A 25480-nucleotide genomic window follows, 5' to 3' on the forward strand; every position below is an offset into this window, starting at 1 on the left:
CAAGTGCGGAGAGGACTGTGTATCTCTGGCACACTGTCTGTGATTTTGGTTCAGTTAAAATGAACTTTTCGGGAGGTTTTTGTTTTTGTTTTTCCAATGTCATTTCTGTCAGGTCAGTGCACATATAGGATATAGGCCAGTGGAAATTTACACTAGGATTTTCCTTTCAATCAATGACGACTGCATGCAATTCACTACAATTACAATGCTTATCTCTCCAGCCACTTGGCATCAGGGGAAGTCCAGTTGGAAAGTCCACTGGAAAGTCCGGTTTATATAAAGAATACGTGATATAAGTACAATCCCTCATAGTGGAAGAGGGCCAGCGTGGATGCCAGAGCCACAACTCATTTGACACTACAGGTAGGAATTTCCTTTCAATTATAACTGATGCATCTTGCAATTCGGTTTAGTGTTGGCCGGTGGAGTTCTTTTTGCCACCCAATTGCCGACCCATTCTGCCACTGTCCTGGTTTATTGTACCAGGCTATATCCTGCTGCTATCTTGTGTTCGAATATAGAATTACAATGATGTACTGTGCCTCATATTCATAAGCCTCAGTAGGCTGGCAAATGGTTTTTTGGTGACACATTAATAATAAATAAATATATAAATATAAATATAAATAAATATATATGTACACATATGCGTATACACGCATGAATAAGTAAACATTGGCAACTTGCCAACTGTGATATCAAGTTCTCAATAGAGTATATGATGTCATTTTCACTTTCACTTTATTAGGCTCTCATTGGGCTTATTTTGGGTGAGTTTTAGTCGAATGAACCATAGACGTATATTGGCTGAGACAATCGGATTTACGCCGTAAGAGAAGCTTCTTTGAAGTATTTTTTTCTTTTATCATCTTCAGTTTCAAGACTAGGTGAGTTTCAAATTTCCTCTTCAACATGCATAGGTTTTTAACATTTCAACAGAAGAACCAGTCTGAGATATAATCTAAGGCCATGGGAATGATTAATCCTGTTTACCGTCCAAGAGATTTAAAAAGATGATGAAGCTTTTTTTCATTTTTCATTATTCATTATCTGTTTACAGTCTGATTTACAGGTCAAAACACGCGATTCAGCAAGTTCCAGTAAATGGAAATCAGGTCGGTCATCAACATGAGGCATTGAAAAAATGTCATTATTATGATGAAGAGCCTACCCTGCCAAGTTTTTATTGTGTTTTTCAATCATTTAAGGTAAAGATGAACCACTGGAAAGATTATTTAAATAAAAAAATGATGGCAACAATGAAATAAATAGATTTTTTTTAAATAATGAAAATATTTCATGTTTGCTCAGAACCCATGCGGGAGGTGGACGGTAAACAGGATTAATAATTCCCATGGCCTTAGGGATCGTCCATAATCATCAAAGGGGTTTCAAAATGCCAGAGGGCTTACAAGGACTGTCTTTTCAGGTATAACATAAGAGTTCATGGGTACTGGGTGGTTGTCAATGATTTTTGTTGGCACTCAAGAGGGGGTCAAACTGTGATATATGAAAGACCCCTACGTAGTTTAACTTTCAGTTAACCCTTCAGATCCTAACCAGCTGTATCACTATCAGGCCAGTGATTTTGTCTCAATATTCCTAACCGGCCACTGACTGACCACCAGTATGTGCCTATATTCTCAAGCGACACTATCAATGAAACTAAGGTCGCTTTTGAAATATTAGGGATAGTCAGTGGCTGGCTTGGGGAGCTTTCAGGGGTCTTTTTGGGTGAAATTGCTGAAATGTGAAATGCTCCTGGGAAAGATAAAAATGTTCCAGGTTCTAAAGTATTAAGGTAGCAATCTCGGCATCACATTCAACAGAAAAAAAAATCTGCCTTTGTACCAAAATCAAAGCCTAGTCCATTTGGACGACATAGAATACAAGTACCTTTCTTCTGTCCAGGTTTTGTGTCAATATTGTAAGTAGACGGGACATTTTTCTTTAAATCAGCCTGATTTTCACCCTGAAAATTCAAAGTGAAAACTAATGTACTGGACTCTGATATCCTGCATTCTACCACCTGTAACTTCGAATCGACTTGAACTTAAATACCAATATTTTGGGGAATATCATTGCCATTGGTACAAAATATGGAACTTAGTCGACATAGGCCTACTGCTCCGCCTGTTTCAAACTGTACCATTGGCATATCTGGGACCGAATTTCTTACATGTAAGTGTCATATTGAGTAGTTCAAAGTGGATTCGTTAGAACAGAGAACATGCAAGAAGCCGAGGGCGCGGGCGTCTCCAGGTTGGTACCACTGGCTTTGCCGGCAAAACACTGCCAAAAGATGCTGAACTAGCTATGCCTACGTCTTGACCAGGCAATCAGACAAACAAGAGCAATTACCTGTTTCAATATTTTTTCAACATTTAGCAATGTCTTGGCTTCTTTCACTCTTTTCTTCAGTTTTGACTTTTCCCTGGCTTTTTCACCAGTGTCGGCGCCCTCTAACGGCCTTCCAAAACAAGAGTCAAATTTCAGTCTTTGAGGGGTGCATGTAGCAAAAGTCTGCGATGGAATGCGGTAGACTTCAGTTAATCGGACCCCTAAATCACTATCCTTGCCATAGTTGCAACTTTTATTGCTTAAAAGTGTTTTCTTGAATAGTTTTATCCCACATTTGTTGTAAATTTGACGTGCCCGACACCAGTTGACCACCATGTTTGATTACCAATCTCCACTCGCAGCAAAATTGTTTTATTTCTCTGTCAAATACAGGCTTTCTCGCGTATGAACAAAATTAACTGTTTACTTCACATAGATATTGTGTTTCGTCGCGTATGTTTTTACAAAAGTAGTTCTTAATCATACTTGCTGAAATCAACGTTTTTTTAGAATAGACTTGCTTTAGATTGCAAAGATTATGATTTTATTAGTCAATTTAGTCAAAAATTTGTATCGAAAGAATAGGAAAGACATTTTTAGAGCGCTGAACGTTTCGTAAATTATCGGAAACACTCGGCAGTCCGGATAGAAGGGGCTGATTTTGCTCAAAATGGCAGTAAAGACGACAGAGGTTTCAGCGTGGGTTTTTATTGTAGCAAATAAAGTAATGTGTCGGCAAATAAATGCATTTAAATAAAAAACAAAGATTCTACATATCAATATCAACCATGTATCAATTAATAGTTTGTTCAATGATATCTATGACATAACCATACGTATCTTTATTTGTTCACAGAAATTGTTCGAAACTTTGCTACACACATGGGATTTCCCCAGAAAATAAAACTTTAAAGGTAAGACACCAGTTACTTCCTTGTTTCCTTGGAACGAGTTTACAATCCCCGATCACACCCCAAAAAAAGGTCATCGGTCCACTCTAAGTCCATGGTGGGTCTAATCAATCATTGCGATCAGCGACGCCTCTGTGAGTCTGTCTCTGATGAGTAATGTCGAGATGAGTGAAGAAGCGAAAGTTCTACGTCGTATCTTACACTAGAGTAACCAGTCTGGATACTTGACGAACTGAAAGTGAAAGTGAAATCGATCTGAAATCCACACAGGTGTAGGGGAGCTAGCTTGTTTGGGGAGGGAAGGGGGCATATTGACCCTCAATGTATTGACATTGCTCAGCGTCCTGACACTGAGTGACAGAATCTACGGAGGCAATACGGTTGGATGTTCAGTAACGGGGCTGGGGGTCAAATGACACTCTGAGATGGTGTTACCTACAATGAACTTTCTTCTTTTGAAGGAGGTCGACATTGATTTGGAATGAAAAACGTCTACATGCAGAAAAATGGTGCTTTCAAAGATGCGATGTCGAGAGGACCATCCCAAGTCTGTCCTTCCTATTTTCAGGTGCAAAAGTAAGTTTCTTTACTTAGTTTTGTGGTCATCTAAGTGCAAAATTTAAAATTAAGGAGATCCTTAACATAGGATCAGACAAGTCTATGTATTTGTTAAGCGAAGTGTCAGCTGAGTGTGAGACCTTTAGACCTCTAGTTGTCTGATTTAATTTTGCACACCATTGGGAAAATTTTTCGAAATGGGACATGGACATGTCCTTAAAATTCCTCTATCTGTCAGTACTTTTTGATATTACAGTGGAACCTCCCTTGGCACGGACACCTCTCTATTAAGAACAACCACTCTATTAAGGACACTAGTTTTGGTCCAAAAGAGGTTGTTTCCATTCAAATTGACCTCTCTAATCAGAAAACCTCTCTATTTAGGACAGCACTTTTCAGTCCCGAGGATGTCGTTAATAGAGAGGTTCTACTTAGTCGGGTGAATACTACATTTTCCAAAAGGCTGAATTAACTTCTCTTACTAATTTTTCTTGTTACCCTATCATTACAGGACTAAATGTGCCTATGGATGATTGCAAAATTCAAAACAACTCGCAGGTGGCAAAAGTGATTCAAAGGACAAACCTAGTGCCACCTAATAAACGCTCTTTTTGTGTGGACACTAAAGAGCATTACATGGTTTGGTTTCCTCCTGTAAACACTTTTAGCGATGATGGAGGGCTCACCAATATGGACCGCAGGACCCCTTTGGTTACTGATCAGTCAGTCACTCGGAAGTTTGGTCTAGAAGTTCTGAATAAGGAGGGAAAATCGGTGGATGATGTTGAAATACAGTGTTGGTTAGTTCGTGTAAAGAGAAGGTACCGAGTGGAGGTACCGAGTTACCGGCGGCCAAATTCAGAAACAGGTAAGGCCAAATAAACATTTAATTTTAACGTTTTCATTGGAACCTTTTCTCAAACTGATGATAGACGTCTGGTCAACATGATTCAACTGTGAATAAATCCACACCACGACCAAAGGACAGATCACGCCCCAATAAAAGGACGGATCACGCCCCAATAAAAGGACAGATCATGCCCCAATAAAAGGACAGATCACGCCCCAATAAAAGGACGGATCACGCCCCAATAAAAGGACGGATCACGCCCCAATAAAAGGACAGATCATGCCCCAATAAAAGGACAGATCACGCCCCAATAAAAGGACGGATCACGCCCCAATAAAAGGACGGATCACGCCCCAATAAAAGGACGGATCACGCCCCAATAAAAGGACGGATCATGCCCCAATAAAAGGACGGATCACGCCCCAATAAAAGGACGGATCACGCCCCAATAAAAGGACGGATCATGCCCCAATAAAAGGACGGATCACGCCCCAATAAAAGGACAGATCACGCCCCAATATAATGTAAAATAATATAACACGCAACTATAGTCACCGGAGCACCAATAATTTGACCCCTAGTACCTGCCTATATCCCCTTTTTACATGTTTTAGGTCATATTCATACCTTTAAAAAAATGACATGTTCACAGAATTTTTTTGTACTTTTTTTCTCAGGGGGAGATGATGGAAACATGGAAGTTATCCGTACCACACTGTTGAAAGTTACTGCCCACTGCCAGTACCGCATTCAAATACCTGGTAAGTTGTTGTGTTGGACACTCGAACACAGAATGAGTTGAAGGCCTATGAATTAGTGCTTACTCTTATTTATAGTTACGGAGTGCAACCATAGAGGGCTATTGTCATGTCTTGTACGAATATAAAATGTACGGATCGCGCCCCAATAAAAGGAAAGATCACGCCCCAATAAAAGGACAGATCACGCCCCAATAAAAGGACAGATCACGCCCCAATAAAAGGACAGATCACGCCCCAATATAATGTAAAATAATATAACACGCAACTAATGAAAAAACTCTTCAGCATTAATAGGGTCAAGTCATCATCGTCATCCCTGTTTCAACAAATTCGACAAATATTTTTTGGTGTGATTGTATGTTTTCACTTTTAGATACCCCTCTACTAAAGGCTTACACAGTGTTCATTTAATATTGTTTCTATTTTTAGACCCTCATGCTCCTCCTGGTGTGTATTATAAAAATGCGTAAACTAACAATCTAATTGGTGTTGGTATGGCCTAAGTGTCATACGATTTATAAATTGATACAATCATTACCAAATTATTTGGATTCCAGGGCAAGAAGCTGTGATCCATCCATCAACTGACGATATTCTGAAGTACGGTGATGGCTCATCAAAACTAAAGCACTCGGCAAGTCACGACTCTGGCTATGACACAGACAGTCCAACTTCGCTAGGCGCAGGAATTGGAGACGGCTCAATTTTTTTAGGGCAGATTAAAGAAGCAGGTGACAGTGAGGATTGGACAATGTCACGTGCCGACCAGGGACCTGATACAACCGATGTGATGTCGAGTGGTTCAGAGATCGAGGAGACCCCAAACAAATCCGGAGGCATTGAGAAGCGATCTGCTGAAGCAGAGGCAGGGGAGAATCAAGAAACAGTATTGGTGGGAGCCCCGGAGCCGGAGCTTGCTGTCACTGAGGATACACAGAATAAACCTGGCGACATCATTGAGAATGAAAGTGTCCGACCTAGTGCTGATGGAGCTGTTGGGTTTCTTGGTGACAACGCAGAGATAGTCCGAGTTCAGGAATACATTCGAGAAGAATTTGACAAAGCAGAAATGGTTGATCAACTGGTGCGTGGTGAGTTAGTCCCCGAGATGAGTGGGCATCTGGTACCGGTTGAATCGGGTGAAAAAGATGTCGATGTGACTGACAAGAATGAAATGCTGAAGAAGGAAAGTTCACCAGACGAAGGGTAAGCTGAATATGAAGTTTAAGATCATCGACTTGTTTAGAACTTTACGCTACTAAAAATCTGGATGTGGCTTTCGAAAGTCCATAATGTCGCCTGAGGCAATGTTGTTGGCTACCTGGGCAGCTTACATGAATTACAAACACGGCGATCATTGCTATGATATAAAATTACAAAACGTTGAAAATGTCAGTTCATCTTTAAGGCTGTGTCCAGGTCAATCTTTTGGCTTAATTTAGTAGAGTCGAAGACCTTTTTAGCCACGTTGGTCCTGTAAGAGCACCATGTGAATTTGATTTATGAAAACAATGGATAGTGTTGTGAATGATGCTGAGGAGAGCATCCCCGTTAGTCTTCTCAAATATTTTCAGCTGTGGCAACCCTAAAAGCAGTGAAATAACATTGGTATTGTCATGGAATTGTAGCAATAAAGTAGCACTGAAATTACGCTTTAGTGGAAGAATTCTTATCAGATTATTAGTTAGAATGAAGGTAATCTCCGCTCATCTCCTCTCGAAGGAAACAGCTCAAAGAGTTTGAAATTTTGGTAACATTTTTCCTGAAAATAAAAGTGCTATTTTCCTTTTCTTTCAGGATTGAGACTCTGTCTGTATCTGATGAAAGAAGTGACTTTGAAAAATATGACTGCTGTGATGTACTGTTTGTAATATGGAATGACGAAACTATAGACTGTCCAGCTGTGTTTGAATATTTTAAGGAATTCTACGAACACTTCTCCAAAGGAAAAAACTTTGTCATAAAGACCATCGGTGACTACCATCCATATGGTGTTGACGCTCGATTTGAAGCTATACAAAGAGCAAGCAAGATCATAGTCTACATTGCTCCTGAGTGTCCCAATCCCAAGTGTCCACACTGTCGCGAGCCGCCTAACTGGGAGAAATTGATTCATGAGCTCATACTGGACGTTGGTGACAGGAAAGATCAACACGTCATCTTGACTGTGTCACCAAAATGTAAGCGCTAGCGTGATTTCTTTTCCGGTTATGAAGAACACAGTTTTGTAAATTGTTTTTAAACAACAATCACAACCTGCTGTCCCATTCTCCAAGCAGATTGAATAATAGGTGAATCCATCCAAGTGAGTACAAGAAGGCTGGCTGACCAGCTCTATGAAGAATACCAATACAAGTTAGATCATACCAGGGGCACAGGAGGAGGAGGAGGGTACCTGTCTACTCGATGAGGGTAGTATGTAACTACCGAAGGCGTTTCTGATGCAAATATGTTTAGTGAAATAACAAATATGAAGTTTTTCATATTATGAATCTGCTCTTTTCTGTGGTATTTTAAATGCACTTCCTTTCCTAAACTTTACCAAGATACAGTGTCCTTATTAAAGAGGTGTCCACTAAGGGAGGTTTCACTTTACTCCTAGGAGTATGGTCAACATGTTCAACAAATTCCCCTTTGTTAAGAATTAAAGAGGTCTCATCATTATTATCATTGTGATAGTCTGTTTCTTGATATACTTACAGCTGTAAATTCGAAGAAATTTTTCGAACTTTGCCCATATTCCATCCATCATGCCACTCATCTCTCTCGAGATGCATGTGAACTTCTGAAGGAAGAACATGTAGAAAAAGTAGTTAAGAAGCGGAAAGAGACTGGTAAATTTGCCCGTCAACATGAGGAAAAACGGGAGAGAGAGCGTAATGAATCGCCGAGGTGAGCATATTTGAATTGAATAAAAGAATTCAAATAAATGCAGGTTCTGGCGTAGGTTTCATCCAGGGGCTACAGGTTACTCCAACTGTGCATTCAATTGTCCAATATTGTTTATAGAACTCGCTTATCTTTCAACTCCACACTACTGACCTTGGAGTAGATTGATGGTTATTCACAGAGTGAGGCAGAAAACTCCACTCCGCCCTGTCAAAACATCTCGGACATCATTCCTGGAGCCTCATAGCCTAGTGGTTAACACTGCTGGCTACCACGCAATAGGGCCCGGGGAGAACCCAGGATTGTATTTCTGGATGAACCGGCGTGGCTTTCAAGGAACTAAAATTCCTGGCTCTTCACAACACGTACATTAACGTATGAAATACTCGAGGGTCTGTCGGATGAGACTAAAAGCTGTGGTCCCTTGTACCTGAGTGTCTATGCCAGGGCAAGTAAAAGATCCTACATAGGTGGACAGTAGCCTATAGTGGACTCCATACCTCCGGCAAAAATCCAATAGGGTTACGACGCCGGTTATGATATGATATGATATGAATATGATGAAAACAGTCACCATATCTAACAAGCACAGTACTCTTGAACTTTAATTAACCTACAAAACAATGGGGTATGAAATATTTCTATTTTTTGCAGGTCATCTTCCGATGAAACAAACAGTTCTCCAGATTCTGTGATTGAGGACCGCAACTTAACGCACAGTTCTCCAGAATCTGTGATTAAGGACCTCAACTTAATGAACTGTTCTCCAGATTCTGTGAGTGAGGACCGCAACTCAACCACCAGTTCTCCAGATCCCGTGATTGAGTCCTTCAACTCCGACATAAATGAAAGAATGGATGTTCTTATTCTGTGCCATGATGAGGATGTTGGTTTAACTCGTCAACTTCAGTCAAAGATTAAGGAGGGTGACAAGACTCTGAAAATTGGCACACAGGAGAAGTTCCATCACCATGGTCTCGACATGAGACAAGGGGCCATCAAGAATTCAAACTATGTTATCATATATGCCTCGCGTCGCTACGCTGGGGATGAAAGTATGACCAAAGCTTTGGATTGGGAAAAGGCTGTTAATGACATACAGGATAAATTGGTGGTTGTCGTTCCAAAAGGTGAGTGTTGTACCGTCTGATGTACTTTCAGAATGAGGGTTACGATACCGAGTACCGGTAAATTTCTGAAAATATGGTGCATCCTGAAAGTGATTTCATCACCTCACTTTATCCTGTACTATGACCATAGTCCTATCTCTGGGGAAGGGCTCCCTAGCTTTCACAGCAAGCTTCTTGTCAATGGTCTGTTGCATTATAGCTCTAAAGAATTTTCCTCACCTTTCACTTAGTCATTTTATACCAACCTTTTTTCTGCCATTCAGAAGAAGCACAACCTTGTTTGCCTACCCCAAGTCTATAGATCCATGCACTTGATTGGGACCAACGTTTACGAAAACGTCGCATCTCGTCACGTTACAGTAATGTAAAATGCATGGTGACGTGACGACGGCCAACACTACGTCATGTTAACGTTGTTCCCAATCAAGTGCATGAATCGATAGTGAATGTGTGAAAACTAATCGCGGGATAATTCTACTTCTTTTTTTCAGGGACAAACCAGGATGAATACGATGATTACCAAATGAACCTCAAATTAGTCTGTGCAGTAGCCACTTATTTTGAGGACAAGGAAATGGACATGCAACCTTTGATCAAATGGTTGTGTTCCCCAAGCAATCAAGCCAAATCCTCATCTCATGGTTACCAGTAGTTCTATAGGAAACTTTATATAAGTTCATTTCAACTGTGTTCTAGAGCAAGAGTTAACTAATACCTCTGGTTCGGTATCAATTAGAAAATCATGTAGATGTATAAATTATTCATGTGCTGTCTGTTAATTCTGCTTACACTGAGGCATACCAACCAAGGCTTTTCGCTAAACTTGAGAATAAAGTTATGAGATTACTAATACATGTAGTAAGTTCATTTGGCCTGAACACACCCGCTGGAAATGGAGGGAAGTAGTTTGTGAGCCAAGAGAGTTGCTACTGCATCAAATTCTTATCACTCGGTCTTTCTCACGGCCAAAGTGGTCTCAAAAGCGTTAAAATATACGCCATATCTTGTTTATGTCCTTGCAAACTAATTCCACCCCTCAACACGGATGCAAGCTATCCCTAAACCGATACTACTATGACCAGAATCCCGACAAATACACAATCTGATACAGGCCTGCTATGTATCGCTATGCAATAGCCAGTGATGTAACCTCGGACTATGATGTTTAGTATGCACATAGGAGTAGTAGCAATGCTTCGGAACAGGCCCTGCGTACCAGGTTCGCCGAGATCTGAAATGAGTTTCCTTGAAGGGGTGACATCTGATGTTTTAAAAGCTGACTTTAAGTTGCCGTCTACGGCATGTTGGGGCATCGTTTGTGAATGCCTATATTGTCCCTTCAAGATTATAATGCTCAAATAAGTTAGCTGGATGATTTTATTCCTGATGACTGTGGTAGATTTTTACCTTGTTGTTTATAAAACAAAGATGTCAAACTTTGGAGAGAACCTCTTGATACGAAGGAAAATATATGTTATAAAGATTTGTTAAAGGAAGAGTGGAGTCTTTGACGAACCACGCCATAGTCCATCGAGATAATGACAGCTTTTAGAAAAACCAGTTGTCCCCACCTTCAGCGAACCCAATTCAAATATCGGCAAACCTGGTTATGCTTCTATTTTGGAATAAAACATCAATATGCCTAAGGCCATTTACATGGGACCAGGCCAGATCACCTCCCTCAGTGCGTCATAAAAGACCTTGACAACCAGCTGAGAATTGATAACCAGCTGGAAGAGTCAATGGAATAGGAATTACAACAGCCAACTGGAAAAGGCAAATATCTTGCAAGAGAATTGCTAACCAGCTGGATGAGTAAATGTTTATTGAGAGCCATCGACCATCCATCCTGAGATACAGGTTTTTGATACACATCAAGACGTGGAGTATATTTAAAACCACTGGTCATGTCAGGATGTCAACCATCGGTGAATTTTACTCTTCCAGCTGGTTGACTAGGATTAGGAAGGGTTCAACAGTCATACTCGTCCACTGTTGCAGTTAACTCTTCCAGCTGGTTAAAATTCTACGATCCATTCACTCCTCCAGCTGATTATCTATCATCAGTCCCTGAACCAGCTGGAGGAGTGAGTGGCATTGAGAATCGGAGGAGTGAATGAATCGGGCAATCGGACATTTCTTCCAGACAACCCTCGTCAACACTACCCACCCACTGCCCAGTACCTTTCGTTCCACGCCATATTCCTTGTTTATCGCTACCATCGCTTCTGTTGGGGGGTCGAGGAGGGCAGCAATAAAACACGGAATATGGCCCAGAACAAATGGTAGGCTTACTGGGTAGTGGGTGGGTGGAGGGTACAAGGTAGTGATTTTAGGGGGTGAAGGCTGCGGAGGCAATACTGCTGGAAATCAGTATGTGGTAGAGATGTTGCCAGTCTCATATCAGCGTAGCTGCATAATGCCCCTCCCCCCCTAAACCACACACACCCACCATCATCATCACGCTTGGCATCCAAACACTGCTTGGAATATTTCAGACAAATTGTTGTTTACCATAAATATGACCAAACGACGCCAAGGCCAAGTGGGAAGACACCCGGATGGAGATTTTTTGCCCGGTTTCTCAGAAGACGTTGCCTCTCCATCACCATGGTAACGCGATTCTTGAAATCCTAATAAGGTTGTTTTCTATGATTCTGCATGTGCCGGCGGTAGAAACAGTAAGTAGATGCAGGCAACAGGAAGTTGGGGGGGGGGTCAAGGTACAGAGAACGAAGTACAGAAGAACCATAATCCGAAAATCAGGGTGCGATACCCGTCACAACCGCATGATCATCACCTTGGTCAAGACACTTCACGTCCACTTGCCCCGTTGCACTCTGAATGAGAAGCACAACCAAGATAGACTCATGACGCAGTGGACCGTCCTCGTCCCTCGCCCTATGAGACAGTATGAATGGGATGATGAAGTGGACTGCCCCGGGAGTCTCGGTCTGTCAATGCCAGGGCAACCAAAGGACCCCTCCTAAGTGATAAATGATAAATGATTGATTATTTTATCCCCAATCACAAGGAAATCATCCTCAGTATCGGCAGATTGGTACTCAACCGTAGTGGCACAACAGACGCCTAAAGAAGAAGCCATAGAATTTATGAATGGAGTTTTTTAAGATGACATATTTATCGGAATCTGGTTATCAACAAACCAACGACGCAGTGGATCGGCCTCCCCCTCCCTCTTAGGATTAAGGATATCATCAATCAATAGCTTTTCGTTGAAGCCATGGCCCACCGTCTCCCGTCACGTTCGCGTTTTATAGAGAGATTTTGTAGCGCCGCAACAGAACCTCTCTTTTATTGGGAACATTATGGGGGTTGAAGTAAACAGAACACCCAGAACGCATTGGACCAGCCTCGTCCTGTCGCCAATTACCCGGAGATCCAATCAGGATGACGCAATGGACTGCCCCAGTGTGTTTAAGAAGGACCGCCTCACCACACTATACAATCACTGCGCCGGAGTATGGTTGGGGTGACACACTCCGGACGCAGTAGACCGTCCTCGTCCTCTCGCCATAAGTAGATACGATCAGATGACGAAATGTGCTGCATTGGGTGTCTAATTGGGAAGATGGGTTGCCATTTCGCGTGTCATTATAATTCACTGTTAATTTTCTATAAAAATCTAAAAGTTGATGTGAAGAGTTTGGAAAGGGATTTTTTGCATGTACTTTCAGTGCAAAATATGCTATAGACCTAAATCCGTTCGGCTTCGGTACTGTCTTCAACCAAGTAGACACATGAGCTTAGTATTGATCAAGCGGACAAAAATCGAAGCAGATTCGGCGATGCTCGGAATATATGTTGAATGCCAGCTCATTATTCAAAATTTCTACTTCACTTATCTATTCCTAGGTGGAAGCACTGGTTCAGCGTCCTGTGGGTCTGCGGAAAGTGTCCTTCCCTCTTTAATAGTGATGTATTAAGGTATGGTTCCACAGAGATCCAACACCTTCAATAAAAGCACGAAATAGAATCCTTTGTCACCATCCAAGGACATTTTAAACTGTTATTGGTGAAGGAGTATGAAATGCCCCCTGTTCGATAGATATGACCTTCAATACCTCGTAATATAATCCATTTTTCCCCATACATTTTATCCTGAGACACCGGTATGAAAGGAATTAGTCTCCCCTTGAAAATCGTGTTTAGCCTCATGCCCGAAGTACACTCCGGACGCAGTGGACTGGCCTCGTCCTTCCGCCCAGTACGAGGCAAGACGTAATGGACGACAAAGGAGTCTATAGTCCGATGATGCAAGCGGACTGATGTGACTGGCTAAAGAGACCAGTGACCACGGGCATTGACACAGGGGTCGTGCTCCAGAAGTAACTTGAACGATGGCACCAACTGGGATTCTTAACAACCTTGAGTCGCTAAAGTAACCTTGACCTTAGCTGACGCTGCCATCCTGAAGTTCAGGCCTTTTTTCTCACTCCTACGTCATACAAAATATCGAGAGCGGAGTATGCTGTAAACCGTCAGAAGATGACTTGACTCAAATTGCCAAAACGTTGAATCGCCGGAGGAAAACGATTGCTGTGAGACGGCGAACAGCCCCACCTAGTTTACTGTCAGCAAACGGCCTTGACCATGACCTCGAGGTCACCCAGCCGAATTCACCTTGAACCTCGAATCCGGCCTGCGGCCTGCTTGAACTTAGATTGCCGACAACCTTGAGTCGCCGGAGGAAAACAATTAATCAGAGCTTGCTGTGAGACGGTGAACTGCCGCACCTAGCTCACTGTCTGGCAACGCATTGATCGGGCGTCTGCCTCGATGGTTTATTACAGACGACAGCGCAATACTGCCGCAAGATTTTGTGTGAATGAATAAGTTCATATATCGATGTACTGTTGGTCGTGGGGCAATGACATTTATTGTCAAGTCATTGCGGAGGGTAAGACATATTGGCAAGGAAGACGTTGAAAATGAGTGTCTAGTTGTGAGTGATATGATCACCAGATTCGTGCGCAGTGGCAGATCCAGAAATATTTCAAAAGGCCCCCGCCCCCGAAAATTTGGAAATTTAAGAGCCTAAACTTCGCTTTCCGGGCATCTGAGTGCCTGACTTAAATGATAAATAGTTCTTTGTTTCTTTGGGAGTGGCACCCTGAAAAATCGTTTGTCTCCCCCGAAAAGGGGTGCGCCTCATACGCGCCCCCGAAAATCAGTTGCCGGTGCTGTCGTCCCCAGCATGCAATAGATAGACTTTTCTGCGAGTCTTGTTTGCCGAGATGACTGTCGCCATACGCAACAATATAAAAGGTACGCTCCAACTAAACTGGCATGATGGCGACGAGGCTGCTGATGACGACGATGATGATGGTGACGATACCGATGGCGATGCTGATGATGACTATGGTGCTGACAGACTCATCCCTTTTATATTTCTTCCAAGGCGTCTACTGAAGCGCTGTTTGTTAGGCTGATGAAGCTAATACAGACTGGAGCTAATGCTAACTGTGCCGCCCACGTCCGCGTTTAAACGGCCAGATCGATATCCCCGTCTTTCAGTGTGATTATGTAGGTGTACATGCCAGTATCAAGACTGTCAATACGAACCAATGATATGTATAGAAGCTGTTCAGAAATACTTAGATGCAACGCTATCTTTTAGCACCTGTAATTAAAAGGGACAACTTGGGCATGAGATGATTTGGTTTTCAGTGTACTATTTTGGGATATATATAGGCCTGCCTGAAATTCACAAGGCCTGTCAAAAATTGCCTCGCAACGCTGGCGAAATCATTATAAGAGATCAGAATAAGTTTGGTATAGGCCTACCACACGTGGCGGTGCATTGTGGCAAGCAGGGTTATTATCCTCCTGGTCAGATAAAACTAACGCCCAGGTTGCCCCTTTAAAAGGGGAATATGATAGGATCCCAATCGGTTGTCTCGAGGTGACTAATGGCTGATCAGAATATACACAGTGGGGAACTCATCCTGTGTTTCAGGGTCATTCACTCGTTACCATGTTACTTACCTCCCTGTTATGAGAGGATGGAGTAAACTGGGTCTGGTTTCTCTTTGCGATAAAAACATTGATTTAGTGTGAATACATCCAATGCCGATGTACAGTGATATAGCTGACACCTATCGGCGACTTGGTTAACTAATCTAGCCCACCTGGCCCCTGCCTCTAGTCTCCCTTTAAGGGGCAAAAACAGTTGGCGGTCGCTGATCTCTAGCCAATCTGTGAAGACGATTTCAAGGGAACACAGATCACTGTAACACCGTTCTTGATTTCCTGGGAACACTGGTTGCTACTACACTCTACACTGTTTTGGGGTAGGGTGGAACAGCGTATAGTCTTCTATTCATTTCATCCGCTATGCTATCAAGTCAATGCGCTCACTTCAAACAGGCCCAAGGTTCGTATAGGATTTTCAAACAATGTAATTTTGCCCCCGGCTTCAGCGAGGATATATGCTTTTTCTTTTCATTTTTGTCTGATATGTTAGTTATTCTGTTGTTCTGAATCAATTTCTAAATGAATGAGTTAGGTGAATTTCAGACTGTTTCGTCAGCTGATCAGTGATACGTTCGATTCAGCACTTCCGGTTCAACCCAAAGTACTTCCGGTACATATGATTTTCAAATTAGATTTGAATTTTTCAATTTAACTAGGTACTTCATAATGCTGGTCAGATACAGATGGAAAGCCGAGTGGGTTAACAAACTCGCAATCGCCCTCCTGCATAGTGGTGTGCGTTTGGCTGACACGGCTGCCTCGGGAGTGTAAGGCTCGAGATTCAGAAGCGCAGGAAGTGTAGAGGACAAGGGATGGCACCAAGATAATTCTAGGCAAACACTCCCTTCCGATGCTCACGGACCGGTGATACATCCGGGACCTCGTCATGGCGAAATGGAATCTGCATGCGTTGCCGGAGAGAATGTCCTGCTATCTGCTCGGAGAATTGAATGTGTGAATAGAGGTCAATAGCAGGGGCTAGCGTTCGTCCAGAGACTTAACTCTACCCATGTTACCTTCTAGTGAATGTCTCCTATAGCCCCTTTAACCTTTATCCGGAAACGCAATACCCCGGTAAAATGTTTATCATGAAAAAGAGCCAAACATTTTTATTCATTGAAGAATTTCTGAGTAGAACAATCCCCATAAATAATGCCCAGATCCCATGCGGGGATTCCCCATTCATGCGAAGCGAGCAAAATATTGACAAAATTTCATAAACACACTCATTCAATAATCAACAGACCCATCCCAGTTTCATTTGTGGAGCAGACGACATCACACCTAACGGCGATACGACAAACTAACAGATGCACCAATTAAACCAAAGCATTCAGGTTTTAATAATTGCGTCTCCGTGACTATATACAAATGCATCATCATGGCATTGTATACATATACATGACTGTCAACATTATAGAGTCAAGCTATTTATAACGCATGGAGCCCTTATACATATAAACGCCGGGCAAGCAGGGAGACTCGACGATGGGCAGCTGTTTCATGACAAACTCGTCGGGCGCACTCGAGTCTCTCCCCATGGATCCAGAAAGCAACTAACACAATTACATGTTTTCACGGCGGCTTTCCAAGAACAGTGTGGATGGGCCGATGTAGAAGTAAATTGGTCAGTTCTTACTACCTCGTAGATGGCAGTAAACTTTGCCAACGCTACCAATCTTAGCAATGATGGCTCCTAACCGACTTTACAGTTATCATACACTATGAATACGCTTAAGGTCGCAGCCTTCACCGTGCCCTGTGGGTGAGCATCGAGAGATCATTTTTACTGCCGCATACTGTCCCGGCGCTGTCCTCTTCCAGGTAGAATTCGGAGACCTCAGTTGCTTTTCACTCCAACGCATTGGTTAAAGGATGTCTAGAAGTTTATCTTTTAAATGTGAAGAAAGACTGGCATTTAACGCCGCCACTGCCTTGGGAGTGTTGGATTTCTGTTTTTGGTTTCTTTGTGCAAACTAGTAGAAACATCGTTCTGTAGCCCTCAAATCATGAGATGACATAAAGATTTTCCATTTAAGACTAATCTGATCTGATTCCAATATTTCCAGGAAAGGATTAATTTCGCCTTGGAACAAGAACCTGTCGTTCAAATCCGAGCACAATAAACCAACAGCCGCATTGATAGGAATGTGCCCAGGGTGTCAATACTGTCATCCAATGAAGAATGATATGTTGGTTTTTGATGCAAAAATATTTTCCAATAGGACCGTGACTACTCCTAACTGAATCATCGAAAAATCATAAAAAGACGATGGTGTCATTGTTATTGTTAAGAATTCATTTAAACCCCCCCCCCACGAAAAGACAATAAATGCCAGACTTTCAAACTGTAAAATATGCTGATTTCCTCGTAATTGGTGCAATTTCCTCGAAATCAAACAGATGCGTGTTGAGTAATCATAGGAGACATAATTGTGTGCGAGTCCAGGTTGTGCATTTTATCCATGGTTCGAGGAGAAAACATGGACAACTCAAGCTCAGGCACCTGTACACAGGCAAAAGTGTCCATGCATGGATCAAAGACGACGATTAGGCCTAATCACCAACATTGGTGCAAATGTCACTCACACTAATTACACATTTCATGACTTTTTGTTCCTTAAAAGTCCAGTGAATTTTTTGGGCCACCCGATAAGATATATACACATCGTGCAGGTACATTTCAATGTGGTGAATGAGGGCTCTTAAATCATTCCAAACAGCTGGCCAGAATGGAAAAAAACATTTGGTATGCCGGAACCTAACCGCGATAATGAATTAATTTGAATAGAAAATCTTACCCAAATGTTTCCAAAGGCCTTGTGCATGCAGTATTTCATGAGCATCACTGCCATGTGGTTGTAAGGACTAAGGGGTCTGCGTTCATAATCGAGTTACCTACTAACCAAGTAGTCTGGGGTGGATGTTCCAAGAGGATACAATATTAAGTCAAGATTATCAGTAAGATCCTTTAATTCTGCACACAAACCTGAGCCTCCACTATAAAAGGAGGAGAAGTGTAGTCTGACATTCATTACTTGAGCACTACAGGTGGTGGTTCTCCTAGTGCACAGTTAGTGGAGTGTTCCTCCTCGAGATGAGCACTTTGACATGCCACTACAGTTAGGTGTCAATTGAGTTTATTGGCCAAGTGACTCCGTCTTCAGCCAGTCCTGGAGTTCACACTATTAATTTACTCACGTTTTTCATTTGGTGAGGTATGGGGCCTGCCTGGCATAGACACCAGATACAAGGAATCTCAGTTTCATACGTCTCATTCGAAGGACTGTGAAGAGCCAGGAATTTTAGTTCCTAGGAAGCCACGCCGGTTCATCCGGGAATACAATCCTGGGTTCTCCCTGGGATCGAACCCGGGCCCTATTGCATGGTAGCCAGCAGTGTATCCACTAGGCTATGACGCACCCTATCGCATGGTAGCCAAGAGTGTTAACCTCAAGGGTACGACGCGCCCATCACATGGCAGCCAGCGGTGTTAACCTCAAGACTATGACGCGCCCTATCACATGGCAGCTAGCAGTGTTCACCACAAGGCTACGAGGCTTCCACCTCGGGTCAACAAAGCAGGTCATCCATCATTTTTGCGTCCCTTTGTCCAATGCCCCATGTCCTGAAGAGTTAAAGGTTCTTTGTGAACTCTGATGCCGTAAGTCATGCAACGTCATAACAAGCCACAAAAGCATTGCCCTATTCATACTTCTTTCAATGAGGAAGTGACGGTTGATTCACCCGCATGTATGCCCCTACCCCCACCATACATTGACCAAGGACACACCGAGTAGATTCAATGCTTATCATTTGAGCCCTCATTGATGAGCGTAATCATGAGCGTGAAAAAGACCATTTTGGCTGCAACCAACCTGGGCACCATTCAACTTGGTTCCCATTCAAACCGATTTTGACATACACAGTGCGGAGGACTTCTTTAGGAGATGCATCAGTCCCCACCCATGATCTTCTGCACAAAAACCAGTATTGATCTATTAATCCATAATTTTCACTTACACTGAATTAGTAATTCTTAATCAAGGTGTTTCTTCTTCTCGTGCATGGGTATTAAACCAGACCCAAAAAAATATTTCATTCAGCCTAACAAGTGAACTGTAACTGCATGATAAAGGAACCTGACATGAAAATATTCTCGACAATTTCACATGGATTGATCTGTGACCTGGTTTTATGAATTAGATCATTTCGGGAGTCATTTATGTTGAGTTTCACTCACAATAGGTCCACTTACGGACAATGCCGTAGTGGTGCCCTGCATATCCAGTATTCAGCCGGATATGACCGTGTACGAGGTACGCTTGGTATAGCAAGAAGTGCTTGACATCATTAAAGGACCAGGTTGGAGTCCCACAGGAAATTAGAAATAACTAGTACAGTAATTAGACATGCAAGCACAGTGAAACTTGGCATGTATATACTTCTTATATCAGTGTACACAACATCACTATTGAATTACATTCAGAAAGCGCTTATATTGTACATTGGAATATCTCAATTCAAGGTCAAATTCTGAAGTTTGAAAGAACAAACCTAGCTTTTGTTAAGACAAACTTTATACAAGGAATAATGCACAACAAAGTCGATGAAGCGTTGGCATGCTTAGGGTAGCTAAGTATAAAGTAGTTCGTAGTGTATCGGGGACGGAAAGAGAAAAGCTGACAGTGACCCCGGCCAGTCAATTTAAAGGAAGAATATGGGTGGATTAGATAGTGGCCTACTTTCAGTCCTACGAACAGGCCTCAGGACGTACAGAACCAAGGCAACCACAAACTAGCGCACACAAGGACATTTCAGGCCGGTTGAGAGTTACAAAGTGGCCCCTGTTGGGTATCGAACCCAGGACTTCCCGATCACAAGGCCGATGCTCAACCATTGCACCAACGCACTCCCCAAGGTCATTCAGTCACAATATTCTCCCAAAACTGTGACGGTCGTACAAACTTTGCCCCTTTATAAATAATACAGTTATATACTAATAATAGGGGCAGATGGTGGCACAATCATAAAGTCATTATCACGAGGTCAGAGGTTCAAATCCCAACCGCGCGCCGTCCTCTCTGTGACCTTGGGAAAGATACTTGACCAAATCAACCACTTTCAGGCAGATGGAGTCCACCTGAGCCAAATGATGGAGGAGTCTTTAATAAAGACTTTCAATTGTTGAAAAAATAGGCATGAGGTGATTTGAGCACAGGCAATTGAAAATAAGGGCTGAATTCCTGCAATTGATTGACAAAAACCTCATTACTGACAACATAAATAAGACAAAAGTTGATTCTTTATGTGTGTGAGGCAGTGTTTGTCAGTTGATTGCACGGCTGTTGAACTCATATTATCATGCGCCTGTGATTTGACACCAATTTAAGGCAAAAGTGTGACATCTGTGTCAAATGTACTGGGGACTGTACCAGTCTGTGCCGAGACCATACTTGCCTGGCCGTCTGTTGACCACTCATGTCTATACATGAAACACATGTAATATACAGGTGTCTTGTGCCTTGATAAGCTGACACCTGTAAAGGGATTGGCCACCACAACCTGTTAACCATGTATAATGTGTATACATGTAATCATGCATTCCGACTGCTCACTGGTTATGACCAGTCAACACCAAGTGGTCAAGGGACCAGTCCGTTTCAACTCCAATAAGTCGTAAAAACATGAACAAATTCAAAACATTATGTACACAAATGTACCTGTTCTTTCACGGAGTAACCACAAATTCAAATTGATTCGAAAATTGTCGTTCCCTAATGGAAAGGTTTTTCTGACCGCTTAAAAAATACTCAAACTGGGGAAGAGTTGACAGAAGATCTTTTGAGCCATTCCAGAGATTCCTGATCATATTCTGGTCACCTCAGGAATGTTGGAATTCGATGTCCAAGAGAGGGTTAATTAACTGACTATTCTCTTAAGGTGAAACTATAGTGACTCTCTTTTGCCAATCTTAGGAACACCTACCAATTGAGCTATTGAGGTTTCCCGAAAAAATATCAAAAAGTACTATTTTGCCCCCTCCCCAGAGAGCCTTCTGCCCCCCCCCCCCCCCCCCGACCAAAAAGCTAGCTCCACCCCTGATTAGGAGTTGCGCTCTTGACAGGGATCTTCTGGGAACCTACAATGGGGCAGCACCAGCATGCTATCAAGGGGAGTGATACCGTTCGTGGTACTCCCAGTAATGTTACAGAAAGTGAGAAAAAAAGATACATTTATAGAACTCTATCAAAAATGATAAAGTCAGTTCATTTCGCTCGAGAAAGCATTTGTGTATTCTGTAAAATAAATTCAGGGAACACCAATCAAACTTTCCGTCGCTTTTAAAACGTTTCGATGGAACTCGCTGAAATAACGCGTTAAATTCACTCGAGAAAACATTTCTGAGAATCTTGTTTTGCCAGCAGAGTTTTGTAATTACAACTGATGACTTGATTTGCCTCTTCCCTACCTGAACGGAAATCGAGGATCATGTCTTAATTTATACTCTTTTACCAAGTTTCGAACCATCGATACCTGTACCTTCATAAATTTGACCATAACCATTTCCCATTTCTCTCCGTGAAAACACGAAGCACTTTGTGCATCGCAGACAAGTGATTTTTGTTGCAGCTGATGTTGCATCCAATGAAAATCGCTTTGTGCGATAAATAACAAACCAATTTTAATATATCGCAGCGATGACAGCTTTGACCTGCGCACAAGTGACATCGTATCACTCATTTCAGCCATTAATATTGCACATCGTTGCAATGCAGTCTGCAATGTACTTAACCCATGTCTGCTGAAATCGATAAAATATTTGGAAAAATCTGAAGAGTAAATGCTCAGATTGATCATATGATTAACTTTTCTTCAAATATTTTTCCACCTACGCCTTAAGTTTGGAGAAAATGAGGGTAGTAAATGTCGTCTGCTCACAATCCAGCTGCACCATTTAGATCCCAAACCGTACCATTTGCTAACCCAGATGAAAGTTTTCATAAGAAATTGTTAAAATGTTGTCCAGGAAATGAATAGGATACAGTTTTCTTCAAAAACTGTCCCGCCACCTAAAATTCTGGGAATATGTGGATAGTGAAGTCGTCTGCTCATTTCTCGTGTTGAACGCGTTAAGATGTTTATAAATCTAATCGCAGGAACATTTCAGATCAGACTCTGGTGATGGAAGGTATCCACGAAGCTCACCATCAGCTGGTCTATCTCTTCCTGCCGGAGCGAACACCTGTGTTCAAACGTAGCGAAGACGTCAGAGGAACACTCAAGTACAAATGGCGATCGGGCCAAACCAACATGGATCGTGGTTAGTGACCACATTTGTGTTAAAAGAAACTGACTCGCACTGGGCAATAAGCTGTTATCAGCACATTGCACGAACACTAAGCTTGTGATCACTTCATCAACTCCACCAGACAGCCGACTTCATGATGGCCTCAGATCTATAGTTTGAGACATGGTCAAGATAGATAAAGAAATATTTCCTTGATGTCAGTGTTGCATGCTTTTAATTGGGCATGCATATGTAAACATTATCTGAGGATCCAAAAATTTAAGTCTATCGATCGCTATATGATTCTATTCTAAAATGGGAAAAATATTCAAATATTTGTCTGGCCTGAGAATGAACGCCTTATAGACATATAACAGATTTACGGCCACCAAATCTCGCCATACCTAGGTGTTCATACGGAGATTTTTAACGATCGATCCCGACATGAAGCGGCAGCTCCACTTGTTAAAATAACTCCGCCATTCAAGAAGAAGTCAGTACGCAAACATTCCAGTCATGAAGTTGCCCGAAATTCTCACATAGCAATCGGAGCAGAGTTCAAACCACTTCCTTTAACCCTTTCTGTTCCATATTGAGCAAACAGGCTGCCATTTGAAAAAGTTGCTGTAGTTTTGAGTCTGCCAGATTTACTTCCCATTAGTAAGGCTTTTACTGACCCAAAATGTTGTGCGAGTTTTTTTGCGAAATGAGTTTGGCTAATGGTTCCCAATGATCACCGCATAACTGATTTGTATGGATTCTGAAACACCTTGGTTACAATGTTTCATTTCTAATGGATTATGTATTAGCCTCATTTTGACCAGAGAGTTTTTGTGCATAGTTTCACAATAAGATATTTTCAAATTCAACTTTCATTTTCAAATTTTTTGAATGAACGGAAACAGACTTTAAAAAAGGTTTTTAAAAGCTAACATCCTATCCTCCTCACTTGAGACGCTACAGAAGTTGAACAGGTGAGAAGTGGTTTAGGCATACTCTCATAGGATTTAGCTTTCCGGGTAACGGCAAACATTTAAACATTCGAACAGTAGCGCTAGTAAGATATTGATAAAAATATTGTATTCTAAGCAAATCTCAATCTAGAAATGTTGACGCATTTCATTTTGTGCTTCAAAAACATTTTGAAGTTAAAAGTTTGGGCAAACGGGTGCTTTGTTCTGGTCTGTTCTAGTTTCAGCTTTTAACTCTGGAGACTGAACCAAGGCCAGTGTCCCTTTAACATTTTGCAAGTCGCCCTGATCAATATCTGTTCTGGGAAGCCTCACAAACCAGGGTCAATCGCATGCTCCTCCCTTGCCATCAGCGCAAATCCCATTACTCGATAAAGCCGAGGCCAGTTTCCCTTTAACATTCTGTGTCACCGCGACCGATCAATCAGTTCGGTGAAGTCTACATAATGCATCAGGACTCAATTAACTGGAGTGAATTACTTAGTGTTCCTCCACTCCCTGTTATTCAGAGGCAGGGAATACAGCGCGGGAATTTACATGACATCCTGTCGGTAATACATGATTATACCCTATATGTAAGTGGAATCAGTGGCAGAGTGGTTGCAGTGCCGTGTTCATGATAAGGAGTTTGTGCGCTCTACGCTGAGAATGTTTACGGCTATTTGTCTCCGTGTCCTTGAGCAAGGCACTTAACTCTACTTGCATCTGTCCACCAAGGTACACCATACCCAGCTGGCAGAGATAGCCATATGAATACCGAGTTCTTGCACTGTGAGGCAGATGAATTTCATCCTCCCCCGCCCCCCAGGGAATTGACCTCAAATAAGAATGGCCGAAAGCTGGGGCGGTAATGATTATGCCGAAGTACTTGTGAGACAAATCTAATGAACCAATCGAGTATGACTGCTATAAAAATCATATGTTGACTAATCAATGCAACCATTTTGGGCGGGGAATAGAGTTTCAGGATACTGAATGGAAAAATTAGATCAATTGCAGTGGGCATTAAAAATGCATTCCTGGAACGTACTTTTAGACGCTGAAATGAAAGGGTTAACTCCTTGAACGAATGTGTATGAAGGGAAAGGCAAACCTACCTGTATTTGTAAGCGATCTTCTTGCGTTATTTACCGGATGTGCTACACAATGTACCCGCTTCATCTTCACGGCCACTCGGTTGGAAAACTGCAAACCTTTCTCAGCTGAGTCCAAATCGGCCAAAACCTCGGTCATTTCCAGTGAAAACAATGGCCATTGTGTCACTGTCATTCTTGACATTTAGTTGTGACTAATCCGCGCTGAAGTCACCCAGTCAAGGTTTTCTGTGGTGGGGGTGGTGTTTGTCCATTGCCATTGATCTCCATGGCGACATCATCCCCCCCCCCACACACACAGCCACAGGAAACACAGACTCAATACCATGTGAACCAGGCCAAAACCATTCCAAAATTGTTCAGTACCAGAGCCCATCCCATGTCTCAACCTACCAGCATGAGGGACTTCATGCCCTGTTGAACAAGGTGTCGCCCTATAAAATCCATTGAAAATGATGAGCTACCAGCCCATGTCAATTTCACAGTTACTGAAAAGACCAGCATTGTATTACACCGCCAGTACCACTCAGACCAGCCAATGAAGTCACCAATTCATAGGCAAATTTTTTGAGGTAATCTCATAACATCTTGTTCTTGCAAGATCATGGGCTCTGGGAGAAGAGGAATTTGGCCCCTTAGACCCAAAAAGACGGCTATGGGTCTCGGAGCCTCTGTCAGATCCCAAATG

General features: G+C 42.3%; 2 protein-coding genes across 7 annotated transcripts in view; one reads left to right on the forward strand and one right to left on the reverse strand.

Annotated features, from left to right (window-relative positions):
• The window catches only part of LOC135493989 (valine--tRNA ligase-like), a 39571-nt gene extending 14321 nt beyond the window's left edge, over positions 1-25250 (reverse strand). For 2 of the 5 annotated variants that reach the window (XR_010448335.1, XM_064781705.1), the window contains exons 1-2: positions 2362-2945; positions 1897-1972 (exon numbers count right to left, since the gene is read on the reverse strand). Coding sequence is in view for 1 of the 5 variants with exons in the window: in XM_064781705.1 (XP_064637775.1) it covers positions 1897-1972; positions 2362-2676 (391 nt within the window). In the remaining 4 variants the exon portion in view is untranslated. Of the gene's footprint in view, positions 1-1896; positions 1973-2361; positions 2946-24795; positions 25060-25185 lie in introns of those variants that run through there. The other 3 variants (XR_010448337.1, XR_010448336.1, XR_010448338.1) reach the window with 3 other exon arrangements.
• LOC135493991 (uncharacterized) lies at positions 240-10316 on the forward strand. 2 transcript variants are annotated; one of them, XM_064781707.1, is made up of 10 exons: positions 240-363; positions 3197-3254; positions 3713-3827; positions 4321-4677; positions 5337-5420; positions 5978-6626; positions 7218-7600; positions 8123-8312; positions 8964-9439; positions 9931-10316. In XM_064781707.1, exons 3-10 carry the CDS (start codon positions 3758-3760, stop codon positions 10089-10091), a joined length of 2370 nt encoding a protein of 789 aa, XP_064637777.1. In that variant the 5' UTR covers positions 240-363; positions 3197-3254; positions 3713-3757; the 3' UTR covers positions 10092-10316. The 2 variants fall into 2 exon arrangements, with proteins under 2 accessions (XP_064637777.1, XP_064637776.1); XM_064781706.1 differs by lacking the exon at positions 240-363 and adding an exon at positions 751-887.
• Positions 25251-25480: the final 230 nt, after the last annotated feature.

The sequence above is a fragment of the Lineus longissimus genome, chromosome 9, assembly GCF_910592395.1.
Source record: "Lineus longissimus chromosome 9, tnLinLong1.2, whole genome shotgun sequence".
NCBI lineage: Eukaryota > Metazoa > Nemertea > Pilidiophora > Heteronemertea > Lineidae > Lineus > Lineus longissimus.